Consider the following 14,239-nt stretch of genomic DNA (forward strand, 5'->3'; position numbering starts at 1 on the left):
ATTTCACCTGCTATAATCTGATGTTGTAAACACCAGACAAACCAAAATAACAAAGTATTATCTGTGTCAGGGATGATGGAAAAGGTTTCCACACCCCAGAGAGCTTCATCTCTAGTAAAATTAATGAGAGCAGAGGGTATTTGGAAAAGCAAAGTTAAACCAATAGAACTCTAATGTGGATGAAGAGGCAAGTGAACCAAATAAGTCTGAATTTACTTTAAAACAAACTCAAGTTTGGTTGAATTTCAGGTGTCAAACAAGCCTGAAAAGTGTTAGTTTGCAAGTGAACAGTGTGAAAGTGCCCTAAAATATGCAGTACACTTTGAACAGCCATTTTTAAAACAAAAAACAAAAAACACCCACACACTACAGAAACATAAGAATTGGCACACAAAATTTAATCAGCACAAAATTACATGGCCACAGCAAAATGTTCGACTACACATCATGTCTTTCATTTTTGGTAGCTAGAAAACCAAAAACACAGCCTGGAAACAAATTTGACAGCTAATTAAAACACCAATGACCCACTTAAGTGTGTAACAAGTCACTGAATAAGGAAAATGCTTGTGTTTTGCAAACAAACCAGTCCACCTAGGGATATCACTTGCCATTGCAATCATCCACATATGAAGTCAAATTACAGACAATGAAACTATGAAGGGAAATTAGCAGAAAGCAGAAATTATTGAATTTAAAAAAAAAAAAAAACAACACACACCACAGACTTCACTTAACATTGGCTGCTGCAATTCCATACATGCTGCCGAGTGTGGGTGTTGAGGATATCCAAACATTGTAGCTTTCAAATAAAAATAGAAGTTATGCACAGTTGGTGCCAAAAAAAAAAAAAATCTCCTGAGGCTTTTCTATTACGTAACAGACAATGAATCAGATCAGCAGCTGTTTTAACAGATCAGACTGCAACTCTAACCAGATACGAGACACCATAACCAGATCTACAGATACAGCTGGTGCAGGCAGGGAGACAGCTCTCAGTGCTGGCTCTCAGTCGATGGGGACCTGGATTTGGACCGCCTCTTCTGCACTGGAGGGGATCGGGAATGGGATCGAGACTTGGAGCGAGAGGGGGAGTGGGATGGGGAGCGCGGGGCTGCGCGGGGAAGGGGCTTCCTCTCTGGGCTGCGGCTGAGTGAGTGGGACCTGGTACGGCTGCGTTTCCTGCTTCGGCTCCTGCTCGGGGATTTGGAACGGCTCCTGGATCGGGAACGACTGCGAGACCTGGTGTAGCTCCTGGAGCGGGAGCGGCTTCTGCTCCTAAAACAAAACACATTTACATTAGATCCACACATTTCATATTTAAGTACTTAAGTTTAGTTATAAATAAGAGTTAACTTGATTTAACATACTTATTATCTAGGAAGACCAAAGGGATGTAAAAGCTGGAAATGTGCAACTAAAGGCATAAAGTTTATATATAGTGGTGCATTTGATTATTGTATAGGCATTCAACGATAATGGATGCTTTTTTTATTTATTTATTTTTTTAAACAGAAGATCCAATTACTAAAAACACTTGTGCATAACTAAACAAAAAAGCACAACTTCCATTCAAATTAGAACACTTCTGATTATAAACAATAGTCTCAAGTTAGGAGAAGGGTGGGGAGAGATTGAGTAACAGCAAACTAAGTATAGTACACTTGGCACCCTACCTTTTTTTTTTTTATTCAAAACATTTATATACATACTTCTTGCGATCTTCAGTCAGTTTGAGTTTGCGTCCGTTAAGCTCAGTCCCATCTAGTTTGTCAAGGGCGTTCTTCATATCGCTGTGTGAGGCAAATTCCACCACTCTGGAAAACAAACAAACACGGGGAGGGATTACAGGGAGACCTACAGGCTTTTCTTGCATTAGCAGAGCTGTACCAGTCCATTCCCTATTTCCACTACCTTCTGCTTATAGAGAGAAAACAAAGTGGAATATAATGTATACTAAAAAAAAGTAACCCCTCTGAAAAAAAAGTGTCATGTCCCAATGACAATTAAACAACAAATTAAGGTAAAATACAGGCACTAAACTTGGTACTACTCAATTATTTAAGCCACTTGTTAAGATGGAGAAGCAAATAATTAACCTTTGTTGATGACTGCAAACTAGTCTACTTCACCAATAATCATAGCAGCACTATTTGAAGCCAGTTCTGCTTAGCGGTCCATTTATTCAGCACCTGTCAGGCACATCAGGTCCAATTTATTTTCACACACGCTGTTTAAAAAGTTTTTCACAGTATAACAGGTTTAAAAGGCACTGCATATTAAAAGGACACTCAGTACTGCATCTCCAGCTAAGCCCCACCCCGTTTGCTGTATTTTTCACATAACTTCATAGTCGTGCATACTGATAAATCCTCTCCCAATCACTCATTTTATCACCAAACTCAGGGTTCGACATTAACCATGGTCCAGCGGCCCGGGGCCGGTAGAGAGCGCAGTTTGGCCGGTAGTTACAAAGCACCACAGGCCCAACTGGTCCAGAAACATTTTTAACTGTATAATGTATATAGTATTAGTACAAAAAGTTGAAAAAAACAAATTTACAAACCCATTTTTAAGAACACACCCAAACCCCGCAACCCCCACAGAGGGTCTCGCTCGGCCATTGAAAGGTTCTCTGCTTCTTCTGGAGAAAAAACGACTACAGACCTGGGCTTGACGTCTATTTGATGATGTCGGACAGGGTCCAACATTGCACTGGAAAGGGAAAATTGTAATGTCGGGCCTGTTCCGACATAGGACTGCAATGGGTCAATACATTGTGGCCTGGTTTGTTCAGGAACTTACCCTTCATTCTTATTGGATCTGTGTGCATCCACAAATGTCACCTCACCAACCTTCCTCATCATATCCTTCAGGTCCTGCGTTGTACATAAGAAAACAAATGTTACAAAAACACACAAGAGAAATCTCTTATTTGAAGGTTACAATTTTAGAAAGTACATTAGAGCGCAAACACATTAACAATACAATGAGCCGATTTGCCATTAAAAAAAAAAAAAAAGCAGTCTGGCATAACACCAGCATCATCTGCTCAGGAGAAGTTTGCTCCAAAGCTCCCCCCCCCCCCCCCCCCCCCCCCCCCCCCTGTGGGAAAGGGCAGCTGCAGAAACCTTCTCCACATCCTGTGCTGCAATAATGGACACCAATAGCAGAGTCAAGGATCAGCCACTCAAACTAAATGCCCAGTTATGCATTATGTGAAAACCACATCTCTCAGGGGAGTCGGGACCTCACCGTAACAGGTAGAGGCTAGATCTAAACCCATGGCCATCAGATTAATATTTTGAGAATGTTAAATCTTTGAGTTCTGAGTTGCATCTGTGTACCCAGCCACTACTTTCAGAAGACTATAGGACATTACTTTGGCAGCATTCCAGGGATTTACCAACAAAACAGAAACTGTTGGTATTTTACAGAATCATATTTTATAGATAAGGGGTTGATTGTCCATGTAGGATTAGCATTCCACAGCAGTTTAACAGCAGGATTACACAAGTAGCTTGAAGGATGGAAGGAAAACAGTTAACGTCTAAAGAGAGACAGGATGCCCCAGAGGGATGCCCCTACCAGCTAGGAGCATTCAGTCTTGAGCATGCAAAAGAGTTCACTGCTGGCAAAAGACCTAATCATGGTTATAATATACCACACCAGCTGCTTCAGCAGATCACCAACAGTAGACTCTGGATCCACAGTGCAACTTCTAGTCCCAAACTGGTAGGTGCTGGCTTTTGACTTAAATAAAAAGGGGTTGAAGGAAATAGCTTAAAAGCCACAGATCAAGCAGCGTATGCCTGAAATCCTGATAACTGCAGCCAAGTACCTGTCCTTAGTCCTCCCCAATGAAGTGTATTCAACTTGTATATACTGAGAGAAAGTCCTCCTCCCACACCAATCACATTAGCTATTGCACTACTTACCATTCAGAACCCAGAGCAGACCTTAAGCAAAGAGCCACTTGTCCAAATAGCAATCGGACCAAGCCTTGTATAGCGTTTGAGAAAGGGATGTGGCTTTGGGTTTCAGAATCCAACTTCCACAAGAAAGGAACCACCAGAGTAAAGGGGCTTCAACCGTTAACACCCCCTTCCGCCAGCAACAGAAAAAGAACCAAACAGGGAGGGGGCAGAACTGCAGGCAGGGAAGCCAGACCACAGACCCTCCAGATTGCAGCTATGGACCTCCTAAGGCTGACCTGCGCTAGACCACTTTCACCCACTAGGGGGCCCCAGCCAAGATACTGACCACCGGCAACTGTGTACAGGGAGAAGCATCAAAAATGGACACTTCAGGACAACAGCAGAGGGCGCTAATCACAACATCCCCCCCTCCCCCTTGTCTCACATGGGAGCGGGAGGGTGCAACGTCGCACAGGAGATACCAGATAAGAGCAGCTGTTTAAAAAAAAAAAAAGTTTAAGATGTTAAAAAAAAAAAAAATATATTTTTTTTCTGAACTTTAAGCTATTGTGTAATCTTACTAGTCTTGTAAACAATCACAAGACCAGTAAGATTACACAATAGCTTAAAGATCTATCTAGACACACACACAGTGAAGCACAAAGTTTCGTTTTAGCCATCCAAGGTACATAAAAAAAAAACACATCTTAGGTGAGGTAAGACTAAGTCTAGGTAATGAATCCAGGAGAGAGCACCAACAAGGAGCACTAGATACCCTTTCATGGCTTGGCTGGGTGAGGGTGTACCTGCATATTCCTGGTTCCAGCAGGGTTTATAGAATTTAAGGTTTTTTTTCCCCCTCAAGGGGGTGTTCTGTTTTTAAACCCGTGTTTTATCAATGGGATGGCAGTTTTATGGCAATCAGAAGCAGGACTAGTTTAGCTAGAAGATTAAATTAAAACTTAGATCAGTGCTCTAACCTGCCAACTTATCCGGGACGAGAGGTTCTCAACAATGATTCTGTGCTCTGTGCGCACAGGAGGACCATACCTGCAAGACAAAGTACACACTTAAGGCTGCTAAAAACGCATGCAATGGCTTATCAGAAACATGTTTATCAAAGTTAATTTCAATGGTTGATAATTTCAGACTTGTCTTTGTGCATGGCTTACCAGCTTTGCTTTACAGTTACAATTCTACAGAATAAGTCAGGTGCATTTAAGAGTGAAGTGTAGCAGACCTGGGGTCAATTCCAATGTAATTATGCAATTCTTAAGCAATTGCAATGTCATTGTAGTTGAACCTTGGCACACCAGCGTAACAGTAAAACCACATAACTGATCGATTACAGTTCAGTTACACATTTGTCATTTCAGTCCAATTTTATTCAACCACTTTGGTGACCTCATTTGTTTGAAAAAAATAAGCTACATAGTAGGTTTCTGTATTTACCTGAAATTATTGCTTGTTTATTTTGAATAAATAGATTAAACATGTTAATGTGTGAAGCTGTTACTTTAGTTTACATTTAAGTACAATTGCAATTACTGCACTATAACTGAACAAAATTGCATTGTAATTTCAGCAATTATGCTAGAATTGTAATTTTATATTTGGCCCTGTGTAGTATCTTACATTGAGCCGCGAGTCTGACGATAGCTGCTAAACCGCGGAGAGAACCTTCCACTACCTCCACCACCACTTCCACCGCCTGCTCCTCCACCTCCTCTTCCTCTGGGAGAGCGGGCATGCTCTATTGTGACCCTGCGTAGAAACCAAACAAGAGTTTGTCTCATCATACTCACAGCCAATACATTGAAGCTTTTAAAGTTCAGTAGCAGGTCTAGTAAATCTGATAGTAATGAAACATTAAATAAAACAAAAGAATACACTTTAAAAAGTTAGATAAGTGGGAGTAAATGTACTTAATTCACCAACAGTTTTAAAAAGATCCTTTTAGTACTGGTATGAAAGCCAATCCTTGATGCCTAGTGCTAATTTAACTGAGCCATTTGGGCCCCATTTGGTTATTTCGCGGGGTCTAGACAATCAAAACGGTCCTATCTATGGTTATTTAAATCGTAAAATAATACCTTAGCCTTCAAATCTATGCATTACCTTTCATTGCACAGTTCTTTCCCATTCAGTTCATAGACTGCATCATCAGCATCTCTGTGGTCATCAAACTCCTGTATAACAAGCAGTCAGGCACCATTTACACAATGGAAATTTAGGGGAAAAAAGTTGATGGGCATGTGGTGTACATCAGTTTCCAGCATCTCTATGGACAGCTTTGAATGCACAAAGTGTGCTACAGGCATTTGAACATGAAGCTCAACAAACAAAGCCCAAATATTTAGGAAACAACGTTTGAAACCTGCTAAAGACTTGTAAAATCAAATCATGTTAAACTGGTATAATAGTGGGTGAAGTGCCCATTACATAGATATATAGTTAGGTTTCCTTGTTACCCTTTGTTTTACATATACATACAAATGCAACTGATTTAACACATCTTCTCTGGAGTAAAATGTGTCTGATATGTTTGATAGCAATGCACAGACTAAGGCAGAGACACTTACCACAAAGCCAAAACCGTTTTTTAGATTGACTTCCCGAATGTGTCCAAATCCTTTGAAAAACTTCTCCACGTCCCTCTCTCTGGCGTGGGGGCTCAGCCGACCGATAAACACTCGACATCCGCTCATTTTCAAATGCTTCACTGTGGAAAAAACATGCAGAAATCTAGAAAGCACTTAATTATGGAAGCGTCCTCGTTTGAATTCGATTTTGAAAGCTGCCTCGATGTGACGTATGAAACAAACGTCGCAATTTTCAAAGAGGAAAAACCGTGGTACCATGTACAGGAATACTTTGTCTCCTTCTCAATCCATTAGATTCCAGCTTAGGAAGCGCCGACCCGACATTGCGAAATTCTGCGTTAGGCTATATTTACCAACGGCAGATAAAATCGTACTGATGCTTAAATGAAAGAAGCTAATAGCTCCACGTAGTAATATAGTATACTATACTAGCACTAAGGCCTGACAAGACAACAGCACGGTGGCCGCTAACTACTAAGATCATAAACACGGCCGCCCTTCTTATCCAGCTAAACCCACTTACTGGTTTTAACACCACTCCCCTCGATTCCTTCACCCAATCAAATATTTAAGGAATCTTACATTATATATATATATATATATATATATATATATATATATATATATATATATACACACATAACACACACACACACACACACACACACACACACACTGACTACCATAGTCGGTAGATGCGTTTCAACAAAAGCTTCTTTTTTTAGCGAACTCATAGAATCCAATCCTCACTCCCACCCTAGATTAACTGCTACAAACAATTCTTTCAATTGCACACTGTGTATCACAAATCCAACAAATACTTAAACGTAACCACGCACTTCCATAATGGAATTCCAAGCCTCGTGGTCTAGTGATTTCGGTTAAACAAAGCAAAATAATGTATTTTCCACGGTTCTTTTTCGGACTAAAATTGTCTTGATACTCGTCTTCTTGAACTTTTTACATATATGTCACACACAACCAAACTATCCCGAATTTTACGGGAGAAACGTCTCACCTGCTTCCTCTCGAGTTCTGCCTAAAAATGGCGATGGAGTCCCTAAAAAGCAACCGGAAAAGTGCCCAGAGGGCAGGAAAACGAGCGGTTCCAGAATGCAGCACGCGAACAGAAAAGTTGACCCCTGCAGGCGCGGAGGTGTTGAGCACAATCACCTTGTGAGCGAGAGTTGTTTATTGAATCAAAGTCTGCTTTATTAAACTATATATATATATATATATATATATATGTGTATATATGTGTGTATGTGTGTGTGTGTGTGTGAGATGTTTCTCAGTACTTGCTGATTATGCTCCGGATACCACACCTTGAAAGTCGAGTGATGCAAGCTATTTCACTCAATGTTTTTCCTTCTTTATGCAAGTCAAGGTTGTTATAATAGTAGAAAACACTAGTGGAGACTTTGAGTAAATTGTTGATGCTCATAATGCATCAGAATAGAAAAATGCAACATGTCCAAGACTTTTGCAGAGGTGTGTGTGTGTGTGTGTGTGGTGTGTGTGTGGTGTGTGTGTGTATGTGTGTGTATATATATATATATATATATATATATATATATATATATATATATATATAAATTTCCATTACATGAGAGTAAATGTTAAAACTTCATGCTGATTTGAACTCAGCTCTCGCCAAGATAAGCACCAACTAAGACGTTGATTTACAGTAAACTAATGTGATCCATCTGCATCTCCATCCATTTGCGTTTCTTTCCATCTGATGATGTAGATATCCTTCTGTCAGGTGTTGATGGCTGAAGTGTAATTTTATTTAACGTCATGTAATTAAAGAAACTACAAAACAATATTGCAAAAGTCTACCGGATGCCATAATAGTAGTACAGCATGTTAGATTTCAAAATGTAAATTTTTTCAGTTTTTGTCCGTTTTGCTGCATACTGTCAGGACTGTATATTTATGTTTCAAAGCATCTCCCTAATTATATTAAAATACAAAATAAAACAAAAACAAACACACAACCTGATTGCATACTATTCTTTTAATGAGTATAATTTACAGGATACAAAAATGCACAAGGTGGGGTCAGCATGTAGTATCCCCCTGTTACAGGGGACTGGTGCGGCTCTCCATCTATTGCAGGGGACTGTTGTGGCTCTCCCTCGTGCTTCCCTCAGCAGCCTATACAAGGGTTGCTGAGGACCACCAGCATCACGTCCTGGTGCTTCCTCTAGTGTTAGAGGGGGAAGCTGTAGGCAGTCTCCCTCTTGTGGTGGAGGTGGGAGCGGTAAGCAGTCCTCCCACACTGATGGAGGCGGAACCAGCAGGTGTTCACTCTCTGCTGGTGGAGGTGGTGGAGGCAGAGGTAGCTCCTGATGCTCTGCTCCTGCCAGTGAAGGTGACGAAGGCAGAGGCAGCTCCTGCTGCTCTGCTCCTGCCGGTGGAAGTGGTGGAGGCAGAGGCAGCTCCTGCTGCTCTGCTCCTGATGGTGGAAGCGGTGGAGGTGGGAGCAGTGTGTAGTCTCCAGCCAACGATGGTGGGAGCAGCATGTGGTCTCCTGGCAACGAAGGTGGGAGCAGCCTGTGGTCTCCTGTCGACCAAGATGGGAGCAGCGTTTGGTCTCCTGGTGACAAAGGTGTGGGCAGCGTGTAGTCTCCCCCTGTTACAGGGAACTGGTGCGGCTCTCCCTCACTTGCAGGGGACTGCTGTGGCTCTCCCTCTCGCTCAAAAGACAGCAGTGGGACCTCTCCCTCTGGCGCTGGAGACGACTCCTCTCCTTCTGGCTCTGGAGGCGAAACTAGCAGGCATTCTTCCTCTGCTGGTGGAGGTGGGGACAGCAAGCATTCTTCATCTGCTTGTGGAGATGGGGACAGCAGATATTCTTCCTCTGCTGGTGGAGATAGGGATAGCAGGCATTCTACCTCTGCTGGGGGGAATAACTCCCCCTTGGGCTTTGAATTCCCACCATCCCCCCATCTGGGCGATAGACTCTCCCGGTCCCCACCATCTACGCGATGGACTGCAGACCAGCAACCAAACACTTGCTCACAAGTCCTAGAAGAGCAGGGGCGGCAACCACAGCTGCATCTAAAGACAGGGAAAAGAGCACTCAACGGAGCCCCTGTGTAGCACCGTGGGAGGCTGTAGGTGAAATCAACAGGGAGAATCAAACCTTCCGCAGAGACAGTTTTTCAGTTCAATATGTTCGGTTTTGCACTTTTATTTCATCCAGACAGTTCCCTTACATTACGTAATATCGAAGAATCATACAAAACATGAATTTCAGAGCATTATGGTAAGCATATACAGCAGTGTGCACATGTACATTGCCTGTAGAAAGTCTACACTCCCTTTCAAAATTTTCACCTTTTGTTGTCTTATAGGAAATAAAATGTATTAATTTATTTTTCATTTATCTACACATTCTACCCCACAACTTCCAAATGAAAAAAATATTCTAGAAAGTTGTAGAAAATTAATTAAAAATAAATACTGAAATAGCTTGGTTGGATGAGTGATTGTAATAGCAATCCTAAATTAGCTCAGGTGTAACAAGTCACCTTCAGAATTACACACTAAGTTAAGTGGCCTTGTGATGGAGAGCGAATGAATCCGAATCAACAATCTCCCTCTCGACTGGTGAGGGCACTGTACAACAGGAGCTGCGGGCTTCCTACTGAATGGTTGGGCAGTTCATCCCGGGGACAGTCGGGAGCCGGCCATTCAGGAAGAGGGCGGCGTTACGGTACCTGGAGTTATCGCCCTAGTACAGTGAGCGAAGTTTCTGTCATGAATTGGAGGAGACGTGATTGAACTAGCTATCGGAGGGGGCGGGGCTTAAGGTACCTTAGGGGGACGTGACGCCGTAATCGTCTCCTTTGTTGTGGTTAATGGGAGGAGACAAGGACGGAACCTTGAATGAAGTGTGGGTTCATTGAGAGAGAAGTTTTTGTGTTTGTTTTGCCAGATGGCTGATACGAAGTCGGAGCTGCAGCGAGAAGCCAGCCCGGACCTGAAGGCGCACGAGCACCAGCACTCAGAGCATCGCACCTGCACCAGAGCACCCAGTCTGGAGACGTGTTTTTGTGTTTATTATTTCGGGACTGCAACCCCTTTGTTTTGTAGCTGGTAATACCCATTGCTGGGTAGAGCCAGCTTTATTATTTGAAACCCGGTTAAGGGAATTAAAGAAACCTGACCGATGAACTTTGTGTTTGTCCTTTGTTGGAGCACCTCCAATCACCTGTACACCGGAGCACTACAAACCACTTTGCCACAGGCCTCCACATTTGTTAAATTATAGTGATTCACATTATTTCAGGATAAATTCAGTAGTTCCTGTAGGTTCCCTCTGCTGGGTAGTGCATTTCAAAATAAAGACTCAACCATGAGCACCAAAGTGCTTTCAAAAGAACTCTAGGACAAAGTTGTTGAAAGGCACAGATCAGGGGATGGGTATAAAAAAATATCAAAGGCCTTGAATATCCCTTGGAGCACGGTCAAGATAATTATTAAGAAGTGGAAGGTGTATGGCACCAGCAAGACACTGTCTAGATCAGGCCATCCCTCCAAACTGGATGACCAAGCAAGAAGGAGACTGATCAGAGAGGCTACCAAGAGGCCAATGGCAACTTTACAAGAGCTACAGGCTTTTATGGCCAAGACTGGTCAAAGTGTGCATGTGACAACAATATCCCAAGCACTCCACAAATCTGGTCTGTATGGTAGGGTGGCAAGAAGGAACCCATTACTCAAGAAAGACCACCTTGAACCCCATTTGAAGTATGCAAAAAAACACTCAGGGAATTCTGTAGCCATGTGGCAAAAACTTTTTGTGGTCTGACGAAACTAAAATGGAACTTTTTGGCCTAAATCAAAACGTTATGTTTGGCGCAAACCCAACACTGCGCATCACCCAAAGAATGCCATCCCTACTGTGAACCACAGTGGTGGCAGCATCATGTTATGGGGATGTTTCTCATTGGCAGCGACTGGGGCACTTGTCAGGATAGAAGGGAAAATGAATGGAGCAAAGTACAGAGAAACCCTTGAGGAAAACCTGCTGCCCTCTCCAAGAAAGCTGAAACTGGGACAGAAGTTTACCTTTCAGCATTATAACGACCCAAACCGCACAGCCAAAGCTACACTGGAGTGGCTAAGGAAAAAAAAGGTAAATGTCCTTGAGTGGCCCAGTCAGAGCCTCGACCTAAATCCAATCGAAAATTTGTGGCATGACTTAAAGATTGCTGTCCATCAACGCTCCCCAAGGAACTTGACAGAGCTTGAACAGTTTTGTATAGAAGAATGGTCAAATATTGTCAAATCTAGGTGTGCAAAGTTGGTAGAGACCTATCCCAACAGACTCACAGCTATAATTGCTGCCAAAGGTGCTTCCACCAAGTATTAACTCAGGGGGTGGAGACTTATCCAATTATGATCTTTCAGTTTTGTATTTAAAATTTTTTTTTTTTTTTTCAATAAAACTTTTTTTCCCCTTGAGTGTGGAGTATGGTGGGTAGATAAGTGGAAAAAAATCCTCATTTAAATGCATGAAATTCTGATGCACCGACACAACAAATAGGCACTATATTAGAACCTTCCATTGCTTCTGTTGTTTTAATTTGTTGTGCTTATGAAATCAAACTACTGCAACTGAAAAATGGCCAAAATAGACAAATTAGTGATTTACTAATTGAATTTATGACTTTAATAGGTCATGTGTGTAATTCATTTACAATAGTAAGAGAAAAGGAAAATATCATAAAGAGACTTTTTAGACATTGTTTAAAAATCCTAATTAAAGCACAAAGTGGTCTGATATTTTCACATGAGTACATATTGTTTCTAGTGATTACCGACCAGAAATTAAAATGATCATATAAAGGATATAAATGACATTGCTTGGGGTGTTCTATTAAATGTGACACTATATGTAATTGAACACTATAAAAACCTACACTGCTTGGCCATTTTATTATGACCGAACAAATACAAATACACGGTCACCAGTCCTGGGTGAGTGCAGACGTGCATGTGGGGTGGTGAAGACACAGGTAATTCGTGACGGTTGGTGCAGTGGTGATCCGGTTTGTGCTGACCCTCGCCCGACAGCTCCGGAATTGTGCGTTTAGCTGTCTAGTGGTGAAAACACAGACAGTTATTTACACAGACACAAACAACACACAACACTCTTCCTTTTCTTTTAATGAGAGCTCCTCTCTCGATCCTTCTCTCTCTCCAGCGTTTTACCCAAACGAAGGAAAAGATCAGCGTTACCCTGGCCCCTATATGTAATCCCGTATGACATCTTGGTAAACGGTTGCAGCTGCCTTTTTGCTTGCAGCTGCCTTTTTGCTTGCAGCTGCCCCTCGTTTACCTTTCAGGTTAGTACGGTCTTACAACAGAGTCTCGCTTCTTTCCAGGCTGACTGACTTCCCGGTCCCGGAAACGAACTGTCAGGCCAGCCCGTCCAGATACTTCTCCTCCTGTTCTTTAGTGCCCTCACCGGTCGGGAGGGAGATTTATCACCAGCACTCATTATCTTTCTGTCACATGCACCCATCCACTGTGCCAGATACATATGTGCACGAAAGGTTTGAGGAGCATGATGGAGACTTCAGCCATCTTCTATGTCCACCACAATCCCTGGATCTCAATCCAAAGAAGGACACATTCAACAGGATCATCTGCCTACCTCTCTGCACCAATCGCATTCAATATCAATGTGTGAAGATGTGATCAGGGCAAAGGGTGGTCCAACCCAATATTATCTAAGTGTCCTAATAAAGTAGCCAGGTAGTATCCTTATTAATTATTATTTAAGTAACTAAGGACATGGTTGAACAAGAATCTTGTTTGGAAAGGACTGAAAGAGGCACACTGTGTATCAATGAAATAACATATAATAACAGTTATGAATCATTTGTGCTGTGATACAAGATGAAATGCACAACATAGCTCATTGTAGTTCACTGTATCAGTAGTTGGTATAAATACATCTCTCTGTAGCATTTTTTTGTGTCTTTCTTTTTTATCTCATTATGCATGTCCTGTCGTGATGTCTATATTATGACTATGGTTGCGTTTTTCCACTTTAAAAAAATGATTTATTTCATGGTCTAGAAATAGGTATTTCAAGATATTTCAAGATTAATTTATTAGAACAGAAAAAAATAGTGTTGTCACGTTCAAAATTGATCACTTTCTCTAGAGTTAGTCTACAACAAATGTTTGTAAATATTGAAATGCTTATCTGAAACAGTACATTTTAAACTGAAGAATATTACATTTTTTTATGTCCACCTTTTTAAAGATTCTATTTTCATCACCAGTGAATTATGAAACAAAATAAAAACATAAATAAATAGAACAATAACAACAGCCAAGTGAAATATCCCCTTCTTGTACCAGACAGAGCAATCTTTAGCAAAAATATTTTGATGCAGCTGCTGTCTATTTCGTTGATGACATTGAAAGAAATCACCTTACCAGAAGCAAACTAAACCGTCTGCCAGGCTCCTAAATGCAGTGTAACAGGTAGTGCATTTTCTGCATGTATTTTTAAGTGATAAAAATATGTATATTTACAATGTTCTTTCTAATAATGGTAATTTTCACTGTGAACTACAATTACACAGCAATGGGTATATTTCATGGAAATCCTGAAATCCGTGATAACCGTGAAAAAATATATATCTTTAATTATGACATTATCTTTACATCCCAAAAATGTCATGCTAA

General features: G+C 41.4%; 1 protein-coding gene across 2 annotated transcripts; it reads right to left on the bottom strand.

Moving 5' to 3' along the window:
* Window positions 1–377: 377 nt before the first annotated feature.
* LOC121329791 (serine/arginine-rich splicing factor 5-like) lies at window positions 378–7,637 on the bottom strand. 2 transcript variants are annotated; one of them, XM_041275597.1, is made up of 8 exons: window positions 7,539–7,637; window positions 6,500–6,639; window positions 6,036–6,106; window positions 5,553–5,681; window positions 4,898–4,967; window positions 2,806–2,879; window positions 1,713–1,817; window positions 378–1,278 (listed from the first exon to the last, which is right to left on the bottom strand). In XM_041275597.1, exons 2-8 carry the CDS (start codon window positions 6,623–6,625, stop codon window positions 996–998), a joined length of 858 nt encoding a protein of 285 aa, XP_041131531.1. In that variant the 5' UTR covers window positions 6,626–6,639; window positions 7,539–7,637; the 3' UTR covers window positions 378–995. The 2 variants fall into 2 exon arrangements, with proteins under 2 accessions (XP_041131531.1, XP_041131532.1); XM_041275598.1 differs by lacking the exon at window positions 7,539–7,637 and adding an exon at window positions 7,360–7,380.
* Between the last annotated feature and the right edge of the window lie 6,602 nt (window positions 7,638–14,239).

Source organism: Polyodon spathula, chromosome 17 (genome assembly GCF_017654505.1).
Source record: "Polyodon spathula isolate WHYD16114869_AA chromosome 17, ASM1765450v1, whole genome shotgun sequence".
NCBI lineage: Eukaryota > Metazoa > Chordata > Actinopteri > Acipenseriformes > Polyodontidae > Polyodon > Polyodon spathula.

Coding starts and splice junctions, on each gene's coding strand:
- LOC121329791 (XM_041275598.1), bottom strand. Junction 4,968..5,552: donor CGTCAGACTCGCGGCTCAAT/GTAAGATACTAC, acceptor TTTGTCTTGCAG/GTATGGTCCTCCTGTGCGCA. Junction 1,279..1,712: donor CTGACTGAAGATCGCAAGAA/GTATGTATATAA, acceptor GTTTTGTTTTAG/GAGCAGAAGCCGCTCCCGCT.